This window comes from Talpa occidentalis, unplaced genomic scaffold (assembly GCF_014898055.3).
Source record: "Talpa occidentalis isolate TD23 unplaced genomic scaffold, MPIMG_talOcc4v2.1 talOcc4.6, whole genome shotgun sequence".
Lineage (NCBI taxonomy): Eukaryota > Metazoa > Chordata > Mammalia > Eulipotyphla > Talpidae > Talpa > Talpa occidentalis.
Window position 1 is genome coordinate 51,828,882 of NW_023604972.1, and position 21,917 is coordinate 51,850,798.

Consider the following 21,917-nt stretch of genomic DNA (forward strand, 5'->3'; position numbering starts at 1 on the left):
GCAATGACTTTTTAAAATTTATAAACTGCTATTTAACATTTTCCATCAAAATTCTCCCATATATTTAAGGCTCATCTACCTCTTTTGGGAATATATACTTAAATATTTGAAATCTGAATTTTCTTTGCCTTAATCATCATCAAGCGTGTATAGGCACTGAGACATGGAAATCACGTTTGAATGATAACTAGTGTTCACCACCTTTTCTCCATTGTAGATATATTCTGGAGACTCTTGATTATTATTCTGTATTTTGTTTTCACTTCTTCAAACTCTGATTGGATATTGTTCTGCTATAATTTTGTTCCATTATTTCTTCTGAATAATGAATAATAATGAAAAAAGTATGAGTTTTAGTTTCCGAATATAAGGTTTCCTAATTCCTCTTCCCTCCACATTCTTAAAAATAATTAGGGAATCTCCAGGACTGTACTTACTAGACAATTAACACAAGCTCAAAACTTTCTTAGTATCCGAAAACTTTGCAAGTCATGAAAACTCAATACTATGTTGGTTTCTCTTTTTGCCAACAAAAACAAACTTATTCTGTCACAAAAAAAAGATGCCATGAGTTGATGAAATATGTTGAGATGTTCAGGAGATATTTTAATTTCAAAGTTATTACATTGCATTTGAGAAAGAAAAACATTGCTTTCTTTATTAGTTCATGATTCTTACCATTGAGAAAAATAATACGTAAACTGACCAGAATTGCAACTTGAAAGTGTAAGCAATGATTTTATTAATGTCAGGAGCTTCAAATATACTGGATATATTCAAATGTCAACCTATTTATTTGCCTGATTAGAATTCTCTAATTCTCTTGGCTAAGAGTCATCCAACAAGAAGTTGTTGATTCAGTGGCAGCTTCCTTGTAGGTCAAAGACATATAATTTTTACATGTAGTTGTGCTTGAAATGACAAAATATTTTTTAATTAAACTTTACACAATTAATTATGATAAGGAATAAAATACTGTTTCACACTTTGTGAAATTACCGTTTAAATAAAAAGTAAATTCTGACGGATTTTTGAAAATTATATTCCTTTAATCTGTAGATTTCTATAAAAAGTATTTTAAAGTTTTGATTAATATTTTAAAAGGACTAAATATTTTCAAACAACAATTTTTAAATTTTTACTATTTATGCTAGAATCATAAACGTGATTTTCTAATAATCAAAACTACTACTTTTTAAAATTGACATCCATTTTTCTAATTCTGTAGCATAAGCACATATGAATCTTCAAACACAAAGAACACTTTTACCTCTTCATTATAGAAACAGAGAACTACAATAGGTCAGCTAAAATTGAATTTAAAGCTTCTCTCCTTGAATTAAGAACAGTTCTTGGGAAGAAAAAAAACCACCAAAAGTAGCTTTAAAATACAAATATATTGAACAATACTAAATTCATTTAAGGTTATTTTGAAGTGTGCCAGGATTTACCAGAAGAAAAATTGCTGTTAAGACCCATGGTAAATTTAAGTGAAAAAGGAAAATGTCTTTCTATGCACCTAGTAAATACTGTTGAAATACAGAATCTGTGACCAATTTTGATGCAAAACTCCAGCTATACTCAAATTTCAAAAAGTAAAAAACAGAAATAAAATCAAACAACACAGCAGAACCTCAGGATTTTTAATGAGCCACATGTAAGAATATTAATACAAGACTTAAGGTCTTCTACTTGGTTATGAGGAAAACAAGGGAAGGTAGAATAGTTGGTGGTAATTGTACAGAATGATTATTTTAAGTGCAGCTTGCAACTGGGATCTTAAATGGATCTTAACTGCACTCTTGTCAGTCAACTGCTGGTCCTTTACATCCATAAGCTTTATGTACAAGGTAAAGTGGATCAATTTAGAAAGAGATTTACATTAAACCAATGAAAGCAAGAGCTGGAGTACGATTTTTCATTCACTTTTTCAAAGTTAGCTGTCACAAATTTCCATACTAACATCACGTTTCAACTGGTTGAACCTGATTGAGAAACATCTGTGTGGTGAGGGTCATCCTCTTGGGGTAATAGTGAAAACCAAAGAATGACCCCTGAGCTTATTTAAAGTACAACAGGAACATACTCTACTCAGCAGGCATTAAGCCTTCATTTTTAACTACTTTTAATGAAAGATATGACTGGTCTAGCAGCAAAGGGTATATTTTAATCTAAACAGCAGAACTGGGTGACAAAATTCTACATGTCCTTCATATCGTCGACATATTTTTTTTCATAACCATCCTCAGTTGAAAATTTTAAACTTAAAAATCAAACAGAATGTCAAAATATTTGAAATACAAAGCACAATTAGCAAATAAACATATAATCAGGCACAGAAGAAAAACACCCACACAGATCAAGATTCACTTCTTTTGTTAAGATCAGTACCTTTTCCTGGACAAGGCTGGTGTGCCCCAAGGAGAGGGGAGAGAGGACTCGCTTGTCAGGCAGGGAGGGGCCTGTTCTGCGCGACTACAGACGACAAAACAAGACAGGGTGGTTTAGAGAGGTTAGAAGAGAACACCAGGCTGGCAGTTGGTTAGTTTCACAAGAAATACCAGTAAAAGTTTAATAAGGAACGTTCTCCATACTCAGCAGGAACAAGGAACAAGACTACACCACATGCACTGAGGGAAACACAGCATGCTTGAGGCAGATGCTTCTTCACTAACATTAACATTTAACACGTTTGTTAAACAGAATGCTGAAAAGTCCTGTATTTGACCAAGTAAACTAAAAATGAAATATACTAACTAGGCTAAGTAGAAAACAAGGGAAAGGTTGCATCCAAATACACAAATCTGAAAGTAAACAGCTTATTCCTAGAACATGACACCATCCCATGCTTTCCACAAGTTAACAAAGTATATGCCTTTTTATCCTTAAAATGGAAAAAATGAAAATTATTCTTGTATTACCTAAATTTTCTTGTCTAAATATTAAGAACTAAGAAATAGGGTTAAGAAGTAAGAGATATTTCAGTGGATATTTCAAGATAGATATTTCACAGTAAATATTGTAAAACTTATCAAACTCTAGCCAGTAGATCACTGCCTTAATGGGGGGGGGCGCGGAGGGGGCTTTGGAAGATAATGTCAATACAATTCAATTTGCTTTACAAAATAAAACCTTGGTAACTACTTAAAGTGAAAATGTTCTTGACAAATTAGCAGCATGACCACTTGTAAGGTAACTTCAAAATTAGAGAATTTAACTGAGAACAGTTTAAACACTGCAAGTAAGTGATTAGGTAAAGCAGCACTCCTACAACTCCCTCAGAAGCCTGAATTTCCCTCATCAGAGGTTATGTCAAGATTTGTTGTAATTGATCATTTATGTGTCCATATTTAAGTTGAAGTACGGCCAGGATCAAGGCAGTCTTGTGCTGAGCTGAAACCTCAATGCATAGCACACTGCCATGGCACACAGTAGGTTATTTTTCAGTGTTTATTTAATAAATGAATATGCAGATGAATCTAATGCATTCTTGAAGTATCACTGTCTCATAGGTAGCTATATCATTTTCTGTGGGTTAGCAATACTGAGAATTTATCATCTGTCTAGAAATACATACAATCATAGTAACTATGTTCTCCTACTGGTAACTAATATCAGTAAGTTTGATATACTTAATGATGTTGGAAGAGAAAAAGAAACAAATAGTAAATACCACACTTGAAGTAAACTTCAGAGAAACTGTCCCATTAAGTGCACTGCGGGCTAACTAACCTAGGATTTACAAATAATACACAGATGACCATGTTGAAAAACTTAACATTAGGGTATTAATAATATCACAAATAATGTGGTAGCCAAGTGAATAGGAGAGATGATTCATTTGTTCTCATATTCTTTCAGGTAAACTTATCACTCAAGCCTAATGTCGAAGTTTTATCTAGTATATACCCTTGAGCCCAAGGCACAGTCATACCTGTCAAAAGAATCTGTGGCTACTTTGTAGAGATAAATAAAGAGTTTACTGCAGTGCCGTAAAGTGGGTGACACGGAGTCCACTGAAATCACATCTTCCTCCAAGAGCCTCTGAAATGGCTGTGTGTTTGAGGGGAAGACATTCATGGGGCTTATTTTTCGTAGGTCTGAGAAGCAGCCAAGAAATCGAACAGCATCTGCCAACTTCTCATACTGAATCTCTGTTTTGAAGAAATGTGAGTTGGCTGGCTCATAGCGCATTGCTGCAGTCAACGTGCAGAAAACAGTATGGAGAAGTTCAAACACTTGATTCTGGTTCACTTTTTCCCAGCCATTCTTCGGGGGTGAGCTCAAAGATCTTTCCATAGCAACAAGCAAGGATGTAATGTACACAAATCCTCCAACTTTCCTAAAGACTGTTCTTGAACGGTGGCTTTCTCGAAGGACTGATAACAGAGCCTGCAGGGGGCAGAAACCAAAAACAAATATAATTTAAAAAAAAATACATGAATGCCAAAGGAGAACACCATTCTATGAACATGTGATACGAATGACTATGCCATTTACCCAAGAAGCAGTCTAATGAAATATATCAAGTATTTTTCTAATTAAAAAGTGCCATATTAAAAGCAGATCATTTTAGGAAAACACTATCACACATTCCATATATTAATAGGAGGCTATCCAAACGATACCCAAATCTGGCTGAAAAGCTTTTCCTACGTCTTTGATAGGTAATGATACAAAAAAAAAAGTGATTTTTTACAAAGTGATTTTATTAAATAAGTAAAATACATATTTGAGTATAATTTTACAAAATTAAGCAAACTTGCGACTGTGTGTATATACACAAACTGAAATATTCTAGAAGGGACCAGAGAGATGGTAAGGGTAGTCAAGATCTGAGAAATTTCAATTCCTAATATGTAAACATATCCTTATGCTTTGAATCCTATTTCAGAGGATTTATTAGATAGTCTTGCTTGCAAAGTAAATTGGTGTCCGAGGGCTAAAAGCATATTCTTCAGAATAGCTGTAAGCACAAAAAAATAAAACTTGAAGGTCAAACAAGTAAAATGATCTTTTGTAACAGTTATCTTCTGAATGGTCATATTTTAACTTTATTATTTATATTATATAAATGATCTATACTATGTATGTTATTTACTATTAAAAATAACACATCCCAAAATTATCTAACATATTGTGGGTACTAGTCACTTATTTAAATGCTTTTATGCCATTTGTTTATTTAATCCTCTCAATAATCCTATGTTAGGAACTATTATTCCAACTTTACTGATGAGGACCCCTAAGGGTTCAATAACTGATCAAAAATTTGCACAGCAAACGTAGAATTTAAATCCTTCAGTCTGCTTCTACTAGTTGTGTACTTAAATGAACTTTAACAGCATGTGAAATCTGTTTTTAGACAGACAGGCTTCTTTTCCATTTGTTTCAACAAGGAAAACAATGGGTATCTAAAATTATTTAAGAGACAATTTCAAATCTTTATGAGATGATTGGCAATTTTATTAAAATATTTCAAAGGTCATTTCATTAAAAAAATCTCACACATTTCTAATGATATAGGAAGAAGTAGGGAAAGGCTAAAGATTGATATGTAATCACTCTTCTGAAATATATTGCTTTAGAAAATATAAAGATTTCATTGTACAAATCTATTTCCATTATCTTGTCAAATTTAATAAACTATATTTATACTTGCAATATCGACTCATAAGAACATAGGACTTCGTTAACATTGTTTTATTTTTAATCTTATAACCTAACATAGAAGTTAAATACAAGGGTTAGAGTCAGAATACTTGGTTTGAAATTCTGACTCCAAATATTATAAGACATTTAACTATAGTCAGTTACTTAAGCTTTATGTGCGAGAGCATCCTGTTTTGTAAAGTGAAGACAACAATAACAAAGAATTTCACAGGAAATACATGTAAAATGATTAGCAAAATGCTTGGCATATAAACATAACACCACCATCTTCAAAAAGTCATTGTAGTAAAACAGGACAAATTCATAGCCTAAGAAGATTGAGTTCAGAATTAAAGTAGTATGTACAAAATCATATTGTTGGTTACAATGACACAGATTAGAAAAACCAACATTTGGTAATCATAGTCCAATACTTTATAAGTACTTCTGGAAAAGTCTACCTCTTACTACATCAAACTTGGCAACGTGTTGTCACCCTGACATTAACACAGTATAATCACAGTATCTGCTGAAAACTCTGCTTAGCACAACTTTTTTTTAAGGCATCAGAATGATAAAATACTATCTCTTTCATTGAATTTTGGTTTTGTGCACAAATAAATACAAATAAAATTACAGAGTTATATGATTGTGTCAATTCAATGGAGGCACAAAGAAGCAGTTCTGAATGTAGTAAAAAAATGTAAAATGTAGTTGATATCCCAAGGTTTCTTTCCGTTTATACCAGCTTTTGAGAGCCAACTACTATATTTTCATAATTTTATATGCCCATTCTTAAAACACAAACACAGCTAAAAATAATGTTCTGTAAAATTACAAGCAAACTATTTTAAAAAACAAGTACTCAAAACTTATGACTTATTTTATATATTTTGCTATTTTTATCTGTGCTCTTGAAATACTAAATAATGGAGTGTGTTATTATAATTTCCTCACATTCACTAATATACTACTTGCCTGAAGGAGGTCACAGTGGAAGTATTTACACCATGGAAATCAGTAAACCCAACATATCAGGACACTTCACCTTCTCCCTCCTCCAGTTGGAAGATGTTAGTTATTACCACTCACCACAACAACAGTCTTAAAATTACAGTCCAACCAATTACCTACTGGTGGCTCTATCCATCAACATTTTCCAAATCCAACTGAAAACACCATGAAAGGAAAAAAATGTACATTAAGTTGGCAACCATAAACATCTCTTGAAGGCAATTGTTTTTTCTAGCAATTCCGTCAAATATATAAATGTTCCTCAATATTGACACTCATGTAGATAATCTGTGGTCAGATAAATCTTGCTTTTAAAATAAAACATTCAAAATTGTCATTACACTCAAATTGAAATGGGATGAAATACACTGCTGTAGAAAAACATGCAAACATTTGATCATGGATGAGAAATTAATTGAAGAGAGCAAAAGTTAAAAAACAGAAGATTCGGGTCTCCCCGTTGACGCAGAGGTTGAGCGCTGGGTTGCAAGGCTGTCCGCAGCCTCTGCAGCGCCGGTTCGATCCCCGGCCACCGGGCGAGGGTCCCACATGGCGCATGGGGCGCAAACCTCTTTTGCCACCCACTGCTCCCCTCAGCAGTGTACTTCATCAGTCTGCCTGCTCTGCTCTCCGCTCTGACTCTGGTGAATTCTCTTGCCCTCCCACACTTCTGACTGTACCCAGTGCTTGTATAAATAAATAAATAAATCTTAAAACAAACAAACAAACAAACAAAAAAACCAACCCAGACGATTCAGGAAAAATTAAGTTATAATTTCGGTTATGTCTATGGCAGGTTATGAGGTGAGGGCAACAAAAGAGTATGCCATCCCGAGGGTCTCAGAGGTCAGGTTAAAGACACTGACTTTTCTTCTGCTGCTATTATTTTGACATAATTCTAGACTTGGAGAAAAACGGCAATAGCAGTTTGAAGAATTTCAGGGTATCATTCAACCAAATGTTAAAATACTAACATTTTACCTGACATCTCTATTTTCTTCTCTCTTCCTACTTCCCTTTACCCCTATAGGGTTGAGTGTTTTTCCTGAAAAGGAATTCTTACCTACCCTTTATCATTACCCACAATATAATGATCAAAATCAGAAAAATATTATTTACAGATCTAATTGTCTTTTTACCAAGTGTCCAAATAATATCCTTAATAGAAAAAGAAAACCCAAGATCAGACACTATATTCAGCCATCACTTTAGTCTTTTTACTTTGAAATAGTTTTGGAGGGAATATTAAACTTTATTTTTGAAGATAACAGCCCAATTATTTCCCAGAAAGTCTCTCAGCAGGAAGCCCACAAAAGTGCCACTGAACTCTTCTCTGGGCTTCCCACCAGAAGGCACACACAGGCTGCTGAGCAATCCACTACTGGTAAAGTGACCTTTGAACATTTGGTTAAGGCAGAGTCGACTATAAGTTAAAAATTATTTTTTAATTAAAAATTAAAATGTTTTCAAAGTATACTTCGAGACTATATAAAAATCCTATTCCTCAAACTCTCATCCACTATCTTCAGCAGTCAATGCTTTGGTGAATCAATTTGTATTATGGTTCCTTGCAAATACTCATTTTCCTTATTACTTGACTCAAAGTCATAAATAAGAGCTTTTCCTCCACTCCTATTTATGTTTATTCTTTATTTTCTTTGATCACTTCCTTACTTTTGGAATACACAGAATGTTTTAGTTTTGTTTAGAATCCACAATTTCTCCAAGGAGCTCTAGTTTCTTATAATGGAAAATACATATATCAAAACCATGAAACATCAAAAGAAGGAAAAAATGGACGTGGCTCACTTTACTGAGATATAAATGCAAGGTTTCTAGGCATGAAAGGACTATGTCTCCTTTTCACTGAAACCATTATTTTGTCCATAGTACTACATTGTAGTGCGACCACATAGGCTTACATTTTGCCTTCTCTACTTAGACATATACTTTTGGGGAAGGTATTTAACCAGTCATAGTTTCAGTTTGTAATCTATAAGACAGGTATACTAACAGTATCTATTTTTATCATGGGGGTTAAATGAATAGATGCATATAAATTCATAGACTAGCAACTGACAAATAGCAAACAGTCAACAAATGCTAGCTATTGTTGTAATTATCCTGTTTTATGGCACTTGGAAAATTTGTTTTATATATTATTTAATGTTAATGGCTCTATATAAACAAAATAAGACTTATTTTAAGATTCACATGACAGCACAAAATTCAACAATTTTTTCCAAAATCATATAACAGGAGACTTATCTTGCTATGCTCAGCTAGCCATATTCTTTACTTATGCATTAAATCTTATTTGCATTTCTAAATTTACTTATAAATAAATAAAAAGTGAGACATAGTAGTTTGAGTCTAAAAATTTCTTAGATAAAAATACTAGTGAATATAGTAATATAAGAGAATGTGTATGTGTGTGTGAGAATCTTTGTATCGCATAATGATGTGATGGAAAGAAAATGGGTTTTGAAATCTGGGGTTATTTTTACTACTTGTAAGGTTTTATAAATATACCTAAACAAAGTCTTCTCAATTGTAAAACAGGCATTACATACTTTATAGAACTGCTAAGGACTAAATGATAAAAGCATATGCAAAACTTCTAGTATATTGTCTGATATTTACTAGAATACTTATAACTTTCATACAAACTATATTCATGTATAATGCCTTATGGAATATTTTATTTCACACATGCATATCACTGTAAGTGATTTCAATTGAACAGAAAATGTTTATTAGTAGTATTTACTAGTTATGAAGATACAATTTACTAATGTACTTTTTAATTTAAGGGATAATACAATAAGCCAAGATAACCACTGCAACAATTTATCAGCTGTATGTTAGTATATACTGAAAAAACATTGAATGACTGGAGTTTTTCCAAGTTCTTGATGTATACAAAATAGTGTTTCTTTGGTAGAGTTTGGTTAATTTCCCTATCTCTAACTCACCTATAAGCCACTTGAAAATAATCAGATTTTAGTAGTAAAAGAGTAAAAACACATTTATCAAAATTACCCGTAAAATGTCAGTCTTCAATTGCAATTCTGTTGGTGGGGCTGAATGCATTAATCCCAAGAGAGTGCCCATGTCATCATCCCCATTTGGAGAGAGCACCAGTTGCTGAATAATCATCAGGGCATGCTGCCGGCATTGAGGGTACTTCACTATATTATGTGCACATCTTGCACCTCCAAATTCCCGGAAAATTCCTAAAAGGAGGAAGGACAAAGAACACTCAGGGTTAACATAAGATGTTCTGAGACCAATCAGATGAATTAAAATTTTATTTTTTATAGGAAGATTACTCAAAAGAATGCAAATAAAACTTACTAGGCCAATGTACCTTTTAAATTACAACACAAAATTGATCTGTGGGATGTCAGCAAAAGTATATGCAAATTATCTCTAGATTTCCTTTATGCAAGATTAATGCCATGATTTCCCCAAATGTCCAAAATCTCTAAATCTAGAACATTTAGAAATAGACAGACACCAAAGAGACCCAATATTTTTATCTAAACACTTTAACCTAAATATAATTGAATTCAATGTAAGTAAAAGGCTTTCAAACAAACAATACCCACAATAAATGAGATTTAAACTGAACAAGATTTATGGAACAGTAGCAAAAAGGGGAAAATAACAAATTATTCTTTGCTGGGAAAAATTACAAAGAATCAAACTTTTTAGTTAGATCAAGTGCATGAACAAAAAAGGATAAACTGTATAATAAAAAACAGCAGTCATTGTACTGCTGCAAAGGCACTATGTGGATTGATTTATTTAATCTTCATCCCCTACTGTACAGGTGAGGAAATGAGACAAACAGAAGTTGTGTTGTGGCCAAGGTCAGAGAGTCAGCAAGCAGCAGAGCATTATTTATGCCACCCTAATCTAGCTGTATAGCCTGTGCTCCTGCCAACGAGTCAAACTACTCCCACATCAAATGTCATCTTCTAGTATAAAAAACCATGGATCAAGTGACTTAAATCACTAATTAGTATTTCTTACAAAGAAACTATTTCACCTCTTATGCATGTAGTACTGTGCATATATCACTATTATAATAATAACCTATATCACACAATCTTACTATTACTTGTTTATATGTTTGATCTCCCATTAAACTTGGATCTCCTTGTTTGTTTTAATAAATGTTTGCTGATTGAAAAAATGCAAGTGTGTCTTGCTGAAACAACCACTGTCTTCTCTATTTAATGACTTTCTATTTGCTAACTTTATAAGAACTATAGGAACTTACAGTGAGGGTTAAGTCATGAACTTGCGAACTTCTGTGAAACTTGAGTTTATCACATGGAAGGTCATGTTCATTTACTTTTTGGCACCTAGTTAGTGCCCATCCCTAATCATAATGGTTAATATTTTTTGAGAACTCTATGAGCAAACTGCTCAAAAAGCTAGCCAACATCCTTCTTACCTTGGAAAGATAGTTGGTGAGAAAAGAACTTTGTGAAAATGTCTGGTGCTATGAAAGAACTATTAAGTGACTTTTGGTAACACTTTCCTACATTAGTAGAATTGTTTACCCCATCCCTGTACAACTCTAGGTCATATCATCAAAAGTTAATTTTCTACATATATTGTTTGTTAGCCTCATCACTTTTTTGACTATCTCAGCCAACTAAATCTACTCAGTGGAAATAAGATTACATATTATTCATAGACAACCATTAACATTGAACCCATTTAAAACATAACAAACTATAATAATTAAATTGTCATAATTATTGTTTGATTATATACTAAATTCATTCAATTCTGTCTTGGCATTTTCCAAAAATTGTATTCAAATTATTATTCATATATGCATGTATTTGCATCTTCCTCAATCAGATTGTATTTTCTTTGGAGCAAATATTATCTCATATTTATGTATCTAATGCATAGTATGCTACATGAGATACAAATTGCATATTAAATATGTAGAATATTAAATTTCACTGCATTCAGGCCGATAGACATGCATTGTGTGTGTATTAGCTTATGCACTCATGACTTTCCATAATATCTGAAAACACAATTCGAATTCCTCACCACACCATGGCCTGAAAAGCTCCAAAACAACTAAGCCCAGTCCACTCATCTAAACTCACCTCATCACTTACTCCTCTCTAGTTGTATTGACCTTGTTGACTGAGAGGTTTTTGATGTTGGCTAAAATTCCAAGTAATCATTTTTAAAAACAAGAGTGATAATTTGTAAATACAGTTGGACTGTCTGTTAATGACAGGTAGAAAAGGATTAAAAAGAAGTTGAAACCAAAGATAAAGCAAAAGATTTAATGAAAACTGCCATATGAAACAAATATTTTGGAAAATATTCAAATAAGCAAAGGTATTCAACTAAGAATCTGCATAATATAAATAAAGGAACAGAAAAACAACATTTCAGACATAAGACATTATAAAAAGCAACAAAATGCAAGAATATTGTATATTTTGTCATTGATATACTGATAAAAGTCAAAAGTATTACACAGGGAGATGTTAAAAGCAGAACCACTAGAAAGGAGAAAAGCAGAGTTAATATGTTCCAAAAGCTTTCATGAATTGCTTTTCAAATTACCTGCATTTGTGTTGGATCCTTGAAGAAGCACTGTCAAGGTCTCCATAACCAACAAAGCCAGGTGTTTTTGGTCTTCAATAGAACTATTATTTTTTGAGTCCCCTAGAAAAAAGAATAAAAGGTTCAAATCACTACTTATAAACTTATGTTTTCTTGGTAGGGTTTTAGTAATTTTAATAGTATTTCTTTAATATTCACTTTCACCCCCACACAACTAAAATAATTTAACCTTCAAAAGTGATACACATGCCTAATAGCTACAGAAAGTAAGTTCAAGATTGGGTTTACAGATTTTATTTTGGTGTGGTTAAAAGTTGCAATTATCTAACATATTAAAAAAGAAAATGCCAATCAAAGTTACATGTATACTTCTCACAGGGGTTTTGTTAGTCAAGGAGATCAACAGGAGAACGCTAGATTTTAATGTCTCAAAAGAATAAAGACAAGTCCATGAATAATGTGATATATTTAACTTGTATTAATTTATTCACCATGATTAATATTAAAAGTGCCAAATACCACTGTATCAGATTCATCAGAAAGGACACAAACATCAAATTTAACAATATATGTGATATACATAATATCACTGAAGAGATTATTTGTTCTTCATAATTAAAAACATTTTGAGGCAGCTACATCCTGATTGTGTCCAGAAGTTATTTTATTTTTGAAAGAATTAACATTTATTCTCCTACATTTCTGGAGGTCTCATCAGATGTTGGCAGGATTATATTCCTTCTCGAGAGGGGCAAACCCATTTCCTGGCATTTTCCAACTTCTAGAAGGTGCCTACATTCTTTGCTCATTCCATCCTCTTTCATCTTCTGAGGCAGAGACATCATGTCTGCTCAGCCTTTACTATAGTAGCATGTGTCTGCTTCTGCTCCTCCTCCTCCCCACTTTCCCTCCCCAGGACCCTGCGGTTATATTTGGCGACCTGGACAATCCACAGTTTCCCTATTTAAGGGTCAAATGATTAGCAGTCTTAATTCTCTTTTGCCACGCAACCTAATAAACTCACAGCTTCTAGAGATTAGGAATCAGGACATGGACATTCTGGGAGAGTTGTCATTCTGACTACCACAGTTTCCATCTACTAAAATTGAACACATGCATGGCTAATGAAATGGCCATTCCAATGCCAGATACATATACCTACTGGAAATGTGTGTGTATTCTACAAAAAGATATTTACAAATTTTTTTCATGGAAGCATTGTTCATAATCATCCCAAACTAGAAACTACCCAAATTACTAAAAGTAGATCAAATATGACAACTAGATCCATGAGTTAAGTACCTAGATTTCCTTCAGGTACAGGAAAGGGAGAAGTCAACCAAAATTGCTACATTTTCTCAGAACTAAATGAGAAAGCAACTCTAGTCTCTGGGGAGATGCCACAGAGAGGAGAGTGTGAGTTTGAGGAGAAAATGATAAAATTATGAGGTTCCACTTCATGTAGTAAAACTCTAAAGCTATGGGGAAAGCAATAGCTTGTAAGGAGAGCTTAGTTCTTGTTGCGTATTCCTCACTAACCAGTCCTGTAATCCGGGTCAAGTCCTGGGTTAACTCCAATTTTGCTTATGTCAAAATACAAGAGGAACTGTGGCCTGGATTCCTGACTTCTGAGTCTGGGGCACTAGGCAGCCCTAAAAACCCTGGCAGAGACATTTCTGGGTCAGATTCATTGAGCTTATTGCCAGAGAAGTCAACAGACACAGCCAAGGGACTAGTTTCTACCTGGGAACAGTTTTCCCAGAAGCAGCGGTGCCTATCTTCAGGCAGGACTGGCTGAGATCAACCTCCTCTAGAGACCTGTCTCTCCATGTCCATCAGACTCAACCCCTCTTAATAAGTGTCCTCTTCTGCAAAAGAGGTTACCATTAGGACATGAACCCCATACTCTGACCCCTTGACTGAACATGGCGATGTATAGCTTTTTCTCAGTTTTTACCTCAATTCTCTTCCACCAAAATGACACATTTATAGATTTCCCATCCCCAATTTTCTGTTTTGTTTTTGTTTTTGCTATATTTAAAGGGCAGGTTTATTAGGGAAGGGACAAGACACTTGCATAGACACATGCGGGCAGGAAGAGCTGCCCCAGAATGACAGGTTTGGTAAGAGAGGCCTGCATGGTTGCAGGCAAGCGGCCTTGACAGGTCACAGGCAGGCAGGAAGGCTGCTGCCCTGCAGAGAGAGAGTTGATGAAAAGAGGCACCTGCATAGTCAAAGGTGGGCAATGGGATTGCTGCCCTTCTCCAGTTTTCCAATAGAGTTTTCATGAGCACGTTATCGCTGGTAAATATTCAGAAAGATGTTACAATAATGTACATTAATAAGTCATTTACATTTATAACAAAGCAAAAGGAAAAACATGAACAAAACTGCCTGCCCAAACCCCTGTATCAAATAAAAAGTTATGGAAAAATGCTTTACCTTGTTCATTTAGTGCCTGCGTTGGATCCTTCAAGAGGGCAGCATATTTGTGCAAAAGATTTACCATGACCTCCAGAAGACCCACCTCCCTGAATACATCTTTAAATATGCAGTCATGTCGTGTAAACTTTAGAAGTGTTTTCATTGCAATAATGCTACAGTGGTAAGACGAGCTAGATTTTAAGAGGATGCTAACACTAATAAGTTCTTTACAAGGGATATAATTTAAGCTAAAAACAACAAACTCCAGCATCTCAAAGTATTTGTTTTGTACTTCTGGGAGTTTAGAAATCTTTTCTGCGAACTGTGACAGTGTGTGCTGTGATTCTAGGATGAAATAATTGGCATTGTCAGCCATGTAAATATTTGTAATGGCATCAAGGATAATTTGGGCAAGGAAGCTGGTTTTTGCTTTTAAAAATGCATTTTGAAGAACTGCAAAGGCCTGGATGTTTCTCACACTGTGACCTAAAATAGAAAACAAGAAAACAAAAGTAGGTGCTATGTGATATTTTAATCATGGCAAACTAGTCTATTTAAACCAAACATTAATTATAACATTTATTAACTATTTACAAGCAACAAATAGGACCCAAAAGGTCCAATTTTTCTTCACCCAATTAATTAAAAATAACAAGGCTGATTAAATTTCTAATACATCATTATGGATATTGTGATTCAAGAACCATATATCCTGAATATTAGGATTTTGGACGATTAAAGCATGCTGTATATATCAAAGCTACAGAGTTTGGAAATATAAGTGTGTGTGTCTCTTTATCATCTGTAGACAGACCTTTACTATACGAACAGTTACCTCTCAATCTGAAAAACACTTTCAGGCTGAAAAACAGCCTGAGAGCAGCAAGAATGGTAACAGGAGAAAAGAAGAGGAAAAAAATCTCTTGAGTTCCAGTTTTCCCTTCACAATTACAGTGCTACAGCATTCATAAATTTTGATTTGGAAAATTATTTCATTTTATGCTAAAAGTACAATTCTTTACATACACATTTATTAAAGAAATTTATGGTGAGATACCCGCTATATTTTTAAATGTCTAATTTTACAAAAACACCAATTAGTACTGGAATTTTCAGATGATGAAAGGGGAATCAGCAAAATTAAAGAAAATAATCCCCCCCAAAGTATCCTGAGCAAATATTTGACAAAAATTAAGCTAAAGTAATGTCAAAAATTAAGCTAAAATAATGCCAAATAAAGATACACACAGCCCTGACATATAAATAGCCCAAAGCAAGAGTTATAATTTAAAGGAATATCACTGTCTCCCATTCTCTCATTGCCACATCACAACTGGCTTTCCTCATCTCTATTTCTGTACAATAGGACATCATCACTGATCTGAAAATAGATTAATACGATATCTACCACACAAAAAAGCAGAAAACACCCTACACAAAAACTAATCATCGAATTTAACAAGGACATGGTTAAAAAAAAGTATCCTTTCAAAAAATCAATTGCACTTTTATAAACTAGCAATGAACAGTTCACAATGAAATTAAGAAAATAATTTTCTTCACAACAGTATCAAAGAATATTTAAGAATAATTTTAACAAAAAAATGCAAAGTTCTGTATAATGTATAATATAAAACAGTGCTGAGAGAAAACAGTAGGACTCAAACAAGTGGAAACCTATATATTTGTAGATTAGAGGACTCAATGAAGTTAAAATGTCAATTCTTCCCCAAATTCATCTATTGATTCAAGGTACTGCTAAACAGCAGGCTTTTTAAAATTTTCAACAACTGACACGGTCATTATTAAATTTATACAGAAACTCAATGGACTCAAGACTAGCCAAAATAATTTTGAAAGTGAAGGGGAAAAACTGGGTAACATAAATGATTGATTTTCAGATATCACCTTAAAGCAATAGTAAATAAGGCTCTGTAGGTTTTTTTTGAAGGATAGACATAGACCAATGGAATAAAACTGAGCAAGTCCCAGATACATGGGTCAACAGAGGATCCTGGCACATTTGGATATCCATATTGGTGGAACAAAAACAAAACCACCAAACCATACTTTCTATCATATACACAAATTAACTTAAAATACATTATATAACTTAATGCAAGAGTTAAAATATGAAATTTCTAGAATAAATATAAGAGAAGATTTTAGGGAATTTGGATTAAATAAAGATTTTTCAGTAGGAGGCAAACCACCCCCAAGATAAAAACATGTTAAAAGATAAACTGGATATCATCAAAATTAAAAACTTCTGTTCTTTAACAGATGCTATTAAGAAAACACAAGTGAAGACTAGGGCATCATACTTACAAAATAGAAATATATCTTATTAAAGACTTATGCAGAATATCTACAGAATTTTTAAAACTACTATAAAACAAACAATCCTATCAACACTGGGCACAGAGATCTGAATCAGAGTAGAAACAGAGATAGCAAATAGCCACATGAAAAGATGCAAAAAATCATTAGTCATTTGGAAATAAGCAAGTTAAAAAACACAAGTATACACTATTTCAGTCACTAGAATATCAAAAATAAAAAGACTAACATCAGGTACTGATGAGAATGTAAAGCAAACTTTCATACATTATTGATGTGAATGCAAAATGAGACAGTCGCTTAAAAAAAGTTTGGTAGTTTCTCATAAAGTAAAACATATATTTACCATATGGCCCAATGATTTTACAGCCTGGTAGTATTCACTCCAAAGAAATAAAAACATATATTCATGCACAGACTTATTTTATATGAATGTTCATAGTTTTATTTACGACAATTCAATAAATGCTATCAACTGATGAATGGAAAAACAAATTGCAGGTTATCCAGACAATGAAATACTACCTAGCAAAAAGCACCCAAACTTCTGATATATATAATAACAGAGATGACTCTCAAAAATGAAAGATGCTAAATGCACAAACTACATACTGTATGATTTTAGTTTATGACATTTGAGAAAGGGCATAACCAAAGAGATCTGTGGGGTCAGGGCAAGGTGGATGGGGAAGAGGGAACATAATGCAAAGGAGAAGAAAACCACTTTCAGGATATGGGGACATTCCATATTATGATTATGGTGATCATACAACAATAAATACAAAAAAAATCAAATTCAACATTTAAGATGGATATTTTAATGTATACAAATCATACCTCAACACTGTAGACAAAAAAAAGAGGCTATAACCCACATCCCTTTAATGTAGAATAGAGCTATCTCCTTTAGCTCATATAAAAACCCTACCAAGTAGGACATGGGAAATAAGAGAATCCTGAGCTATAAAGAAAAGTCAAATAATCTAGTTTGAGCCATTCATTTTATAGAATATTATACCAATTTTTCTGAAGAAGAAATTAGTATTTAAAAATGTTAGGTCACTCATGATGAGCTGAATTCTTACTCTTAGGACAACATCGTTTATAGTTCACTTTGCTTTTATAGACATTATGTCATTGAATTCTCACAACCTCAGAAGATGCCAGGTAAGATACATATTATTTCTGTTATAGATGCAACGACATCTTGCAAACAGAGCAAGTTGATTTTGCTGCATTAACTCTATCATTACAAAATTATACTATTATATAACCAGCTATTATGCCAATGTCAAGATTAGATTGCTCAAATGAAACAATAAACTCTAAAATTACACTGCTATATTAAATTAGTCTTAGAATTTTTGTGATACTCTTATTTCTTTCTTAAATAAAATGAGCTGCTCAATAAGATATGCCTAGATTTTTACTCACTGAGACTGGTTAAAAAAGTTAGGTACAATCTGTACACTGAGTATACATCTCATCTCAGGAAATTCAATGACTCCAAACTAATATTATATTGACAAAATAATATTCTCCAACAAATTAAGTTTAGGATTTTCTAGTAAATCCATTTACTCTCATTGACTTAAAAATTCATAAACTGTTGACTTGTCATAAAATACATAATGTATTATAATATAAAAAAAGACACGTTGATATTTTTAAAATTTTGTATGCAGCTATCATAACTGTATTGAATATTTACCAAGTGACAACTGTGGAAAAAAAACTACTGGAGTACAACATGCTCAGATTCTTTCAGAATATTTATTATGTATTTTAAAAAAATTAAATAAGCAGTACAACTAGCTTGCACTGTTATGTATGAAATGTTAAATACACAATTAAATAATCAGTAAAAATCACTAGATTGAGTCAGGAAATCTAGACTATGATATGTATTCTTTGAGCACAAAAAATAATGGAATATCTTTGTACCTCAATTTGTTTAGTTTTATATAAAATATAAGCATTTTCACCTTTCACCTATAACATTTTCACCTTTCCATATTTATCTTATATAGAGATTAAACATGGAGCTAGAGTGTGAACAAGTTCCATATATATAAAGCAGAATTTTAGGAGGTGCCAAACTCTAAAGAAGCATGTTTGTATTATTAATTTCCTTAAATGTTAAAATGAAACATTAAAGAATTTTGTTGTTTTATTTTATGATATCTGTATAGCATTTTCAAATTTTTGATCTGCTAAAGACTATCGCTTAAGAAATTACTCCACGAAAAACACAAATTTGGATGAAAAAGTATATTGCCTTTGTACTAGTAACATAAAGAGCAATCAAAATCAGATTAATTCATTCTTTCTCTAAGTGACTCAGAATGGAAAAGAAAGGACTCACCTTTGCCTGCAGGTTGAGGTACTGCAAATCCCGGCAGTAGAAAGGGTGCTCCTGTGGTAATTCCAGCTGGTTTTAGTTCATTGACACCATATGTTGTTAGGGAAGTTATCAGATTAACCAGATCTTTCAAGGCATCTTTGGATTCTGCCTCTTTTGCTTGTTCCAATCTAAAAAAAATATGATTTAACAAATAATCTTCTTTTTTGCATTCTCAAATTTAATACAGAAAATTTCAGTTTTAAATGTAATCAAATGTATAAAGTACTCTACTATGTTTATTTTTTTTTTCCTATATAAAAACACAGGACCTTTTTAAAAATCTACTCATTTTATTGTAAAACATTATGGTTTATTTGAAAGAAAATTATACCAGTAGTTAGAAAACCTGATAGGTAAATCACTTTGACACAAATATTCTGTAAAATAAAATAATGAGATTAAATCTCAAGTTCCCAAAAGCATTAAGGTTACAAAGTTTACTTTTTAAATTAAAAAACCTTATTAACCATTTCTTTCCTAAGACATTTTCTCTGTTAATTTCTAAACATAAATTCCTGGGCCTCCCTGGTGGCTCAAGGGATTAAGCACCGCACTATGAAGCAATCCACAGCCTCTGCAGCACAAGTTTAATCCCCAGCCAGCCAGGGAGCAACCCACATGGTGCAGCAGACCTCTGCTGATTTGCCTGCTGCTCCCCTCAGCAGTGTATTTCAGTCAGTCTGCCTGCTCTGCTCCCCACTCTGTCTCTGGTGACTCCTCTCACCCCCCACACCTCTGGCCTGTACCCCAGCTCTTGTATGCAAAAATAAATAAATCTTTAAAAAAAATAAAAAAAAAATTACCAGGGAGATTGGAATCATTATGGAATTATCTTTTAAATGCAGCTTTATTGAGAACAAAATATTAAATACAAAATATATTTCTTTAAGAGTACAACTTATTGGAGATCCCCCCTTAAAAAACTTAATATTCTACTTAAAATAAGCTTGGAAGATGCATAAAAGTAAAAGAAAGAAAAAGTATGCTTAGCCTAACTACTTTAAAGGTGCTATTAACATTCTGATATTATTTTCAACTTTTTTAAAAAGTGAAAAGTTCTAATAATAGTTATTTTCAAACCATATACAGAAGTTTGTAAGTTTTTTTCCCCCATTTACCATTATATACCTTCTTTTCCATGTTAACATAAGCTCTCCATAGGGATGATGGTAATGACCCCAGAGAGCAAACCACAGATTTGGGAAGAGGAAAGAAGGACAGCGAGTGGAAACCAGATACAAGAGCATAAATATACATGAAATTTTGTCTATATTCAGGATTACATCTTCAGAATTAATAACCGCAAGTGAAATTATTATTTCAAAGAAAAGTGACATTTTAGAGGCTATTGATATTTTGCCAACCTGTGTTTTCAAAGAATTGTGCCAATTTAAATAATCCTTAGCAATGTGGAGTAGTTATTCATAAAGTTTCATATGTCCTCAATGATGAGGTAGGATACATATCAAATTATATTCTTGGCATTGCTCAGCATTAAGTAAGGAATGGCAAGTAGGTTAAACTGGTGCTAAAAATAGAAAATTTATAAAATAGTGCTGGTTTATAATAGATAAAGTGATTGAAAAATCACGGTCCGGGAAAAGACTAGTGAGACATGAGCATCTGCTTAATAAAACACGTAACCTGCCATTTCCTTAGTATGTGCACAAAACATTTGAAAACTACAAGTGGGCAAATGAAAGATTTCAAGTCAACAAATCTGATTGATACATACATTTGTACAGTCTCAAGTATAAGACCTTAAGTATATTAAGTAAGAAAAATTTGTACTTTAGGATGTTGCCAAGCAAAACAAACCAGAAGGAGAAAGACAAATACTGGATGGGGTCACTTACATGTGGAATATAAAGAAACCAAACAAGGGTCAGATAAAGTCAAACATTAAAAACTAATCCTTGGGCCTCCCCTGTGGCGCAGCGGTTGAGCGCTGGGTTGCAAAGCTGCCCGCAGCCTCTGCGGCGCCGGTTCGATCCCCGGCTGCTCCCCGGCCACCAGAGGAGGGTCCCGCATGGCGCGCAGACCTCTCTTGCAGCGCCCGCTGCTCCCCTCAGCAGTGTACTTCGGTCCTTCTGCCTGCTCTGCTCCCCACTATGGCTCTGGTGAATTCTCTCACCCTCCTGCGCTTCTGACTGTACCCAGTGCTTGTATAAATAAACAAATAAACAAACAAACAAATAAATAAATAACTCTAAAAAAAAAATAAAAAAATAAAAACTAATCTTTGAAAGATGGCCATAGATCTGAGGTTTCCACAGAGGGAGGGAGGGGGTGAGAACAAAGTGGGGAGTATGCACACTGTGCACAAAAACCAACTCGAAATGGATTAAAGGACTAGACATAGACTTGAAACCTTAAAATATATAGAAGGAAATATAGGCGAAACACTACATGACATGCATCTCAGTAATATCTTTAAAGACTCATCACCCAAAGCAGTGATAGCGAAGGC

General features: G+C 33.4%; 1 protein-coding gene across 14 annotated transcripts in view; it reads right to left on the bottom strand.

Annotated features, from left to right (window-relative positions):
* The window catches only part of WDFY3 (WD repeat and FYVE domain containing 3), a 263,597-nt gene that overhangs the window by 122,941 nt on the left and 118,739 nt on the right, over positions 1-21,917 (bottom strand). For 13 of the 14 annotated variants that reach the window (XM_054687824.1, XM_054687825.1, XM_054687826.1 and 10 more), the window contains 6 exons: positions 19,409-19,575; positions 14,722-15,189; positions 12,280-12,381; positions 9,709-9,902; positions 3,935-4,392; positions 2,392-2,475 (listed from right to left, as the gene is read on the bottom strand). In XM_054687824.1, the coding sequence (XP_054543799.1) occupies positions 2,392-2,475; positions 3,935-4,392; positions 9,709-9,902; positions 12,280-12,381; positions 14,722-15,189; positions 19,409-19,575 (1,473 nt within the window). The remainder of the gene's footprint in view (positions 1-2,391; positions 2,476-3,934; positions 4,393-9,708; positions 9,903-12,279; positions 12,382-14,721; positions 15,190-19,408; positions 19,576-21,917) is intronic. The other variant, XM_054687833.1, reaches the window with a different exon arrangement.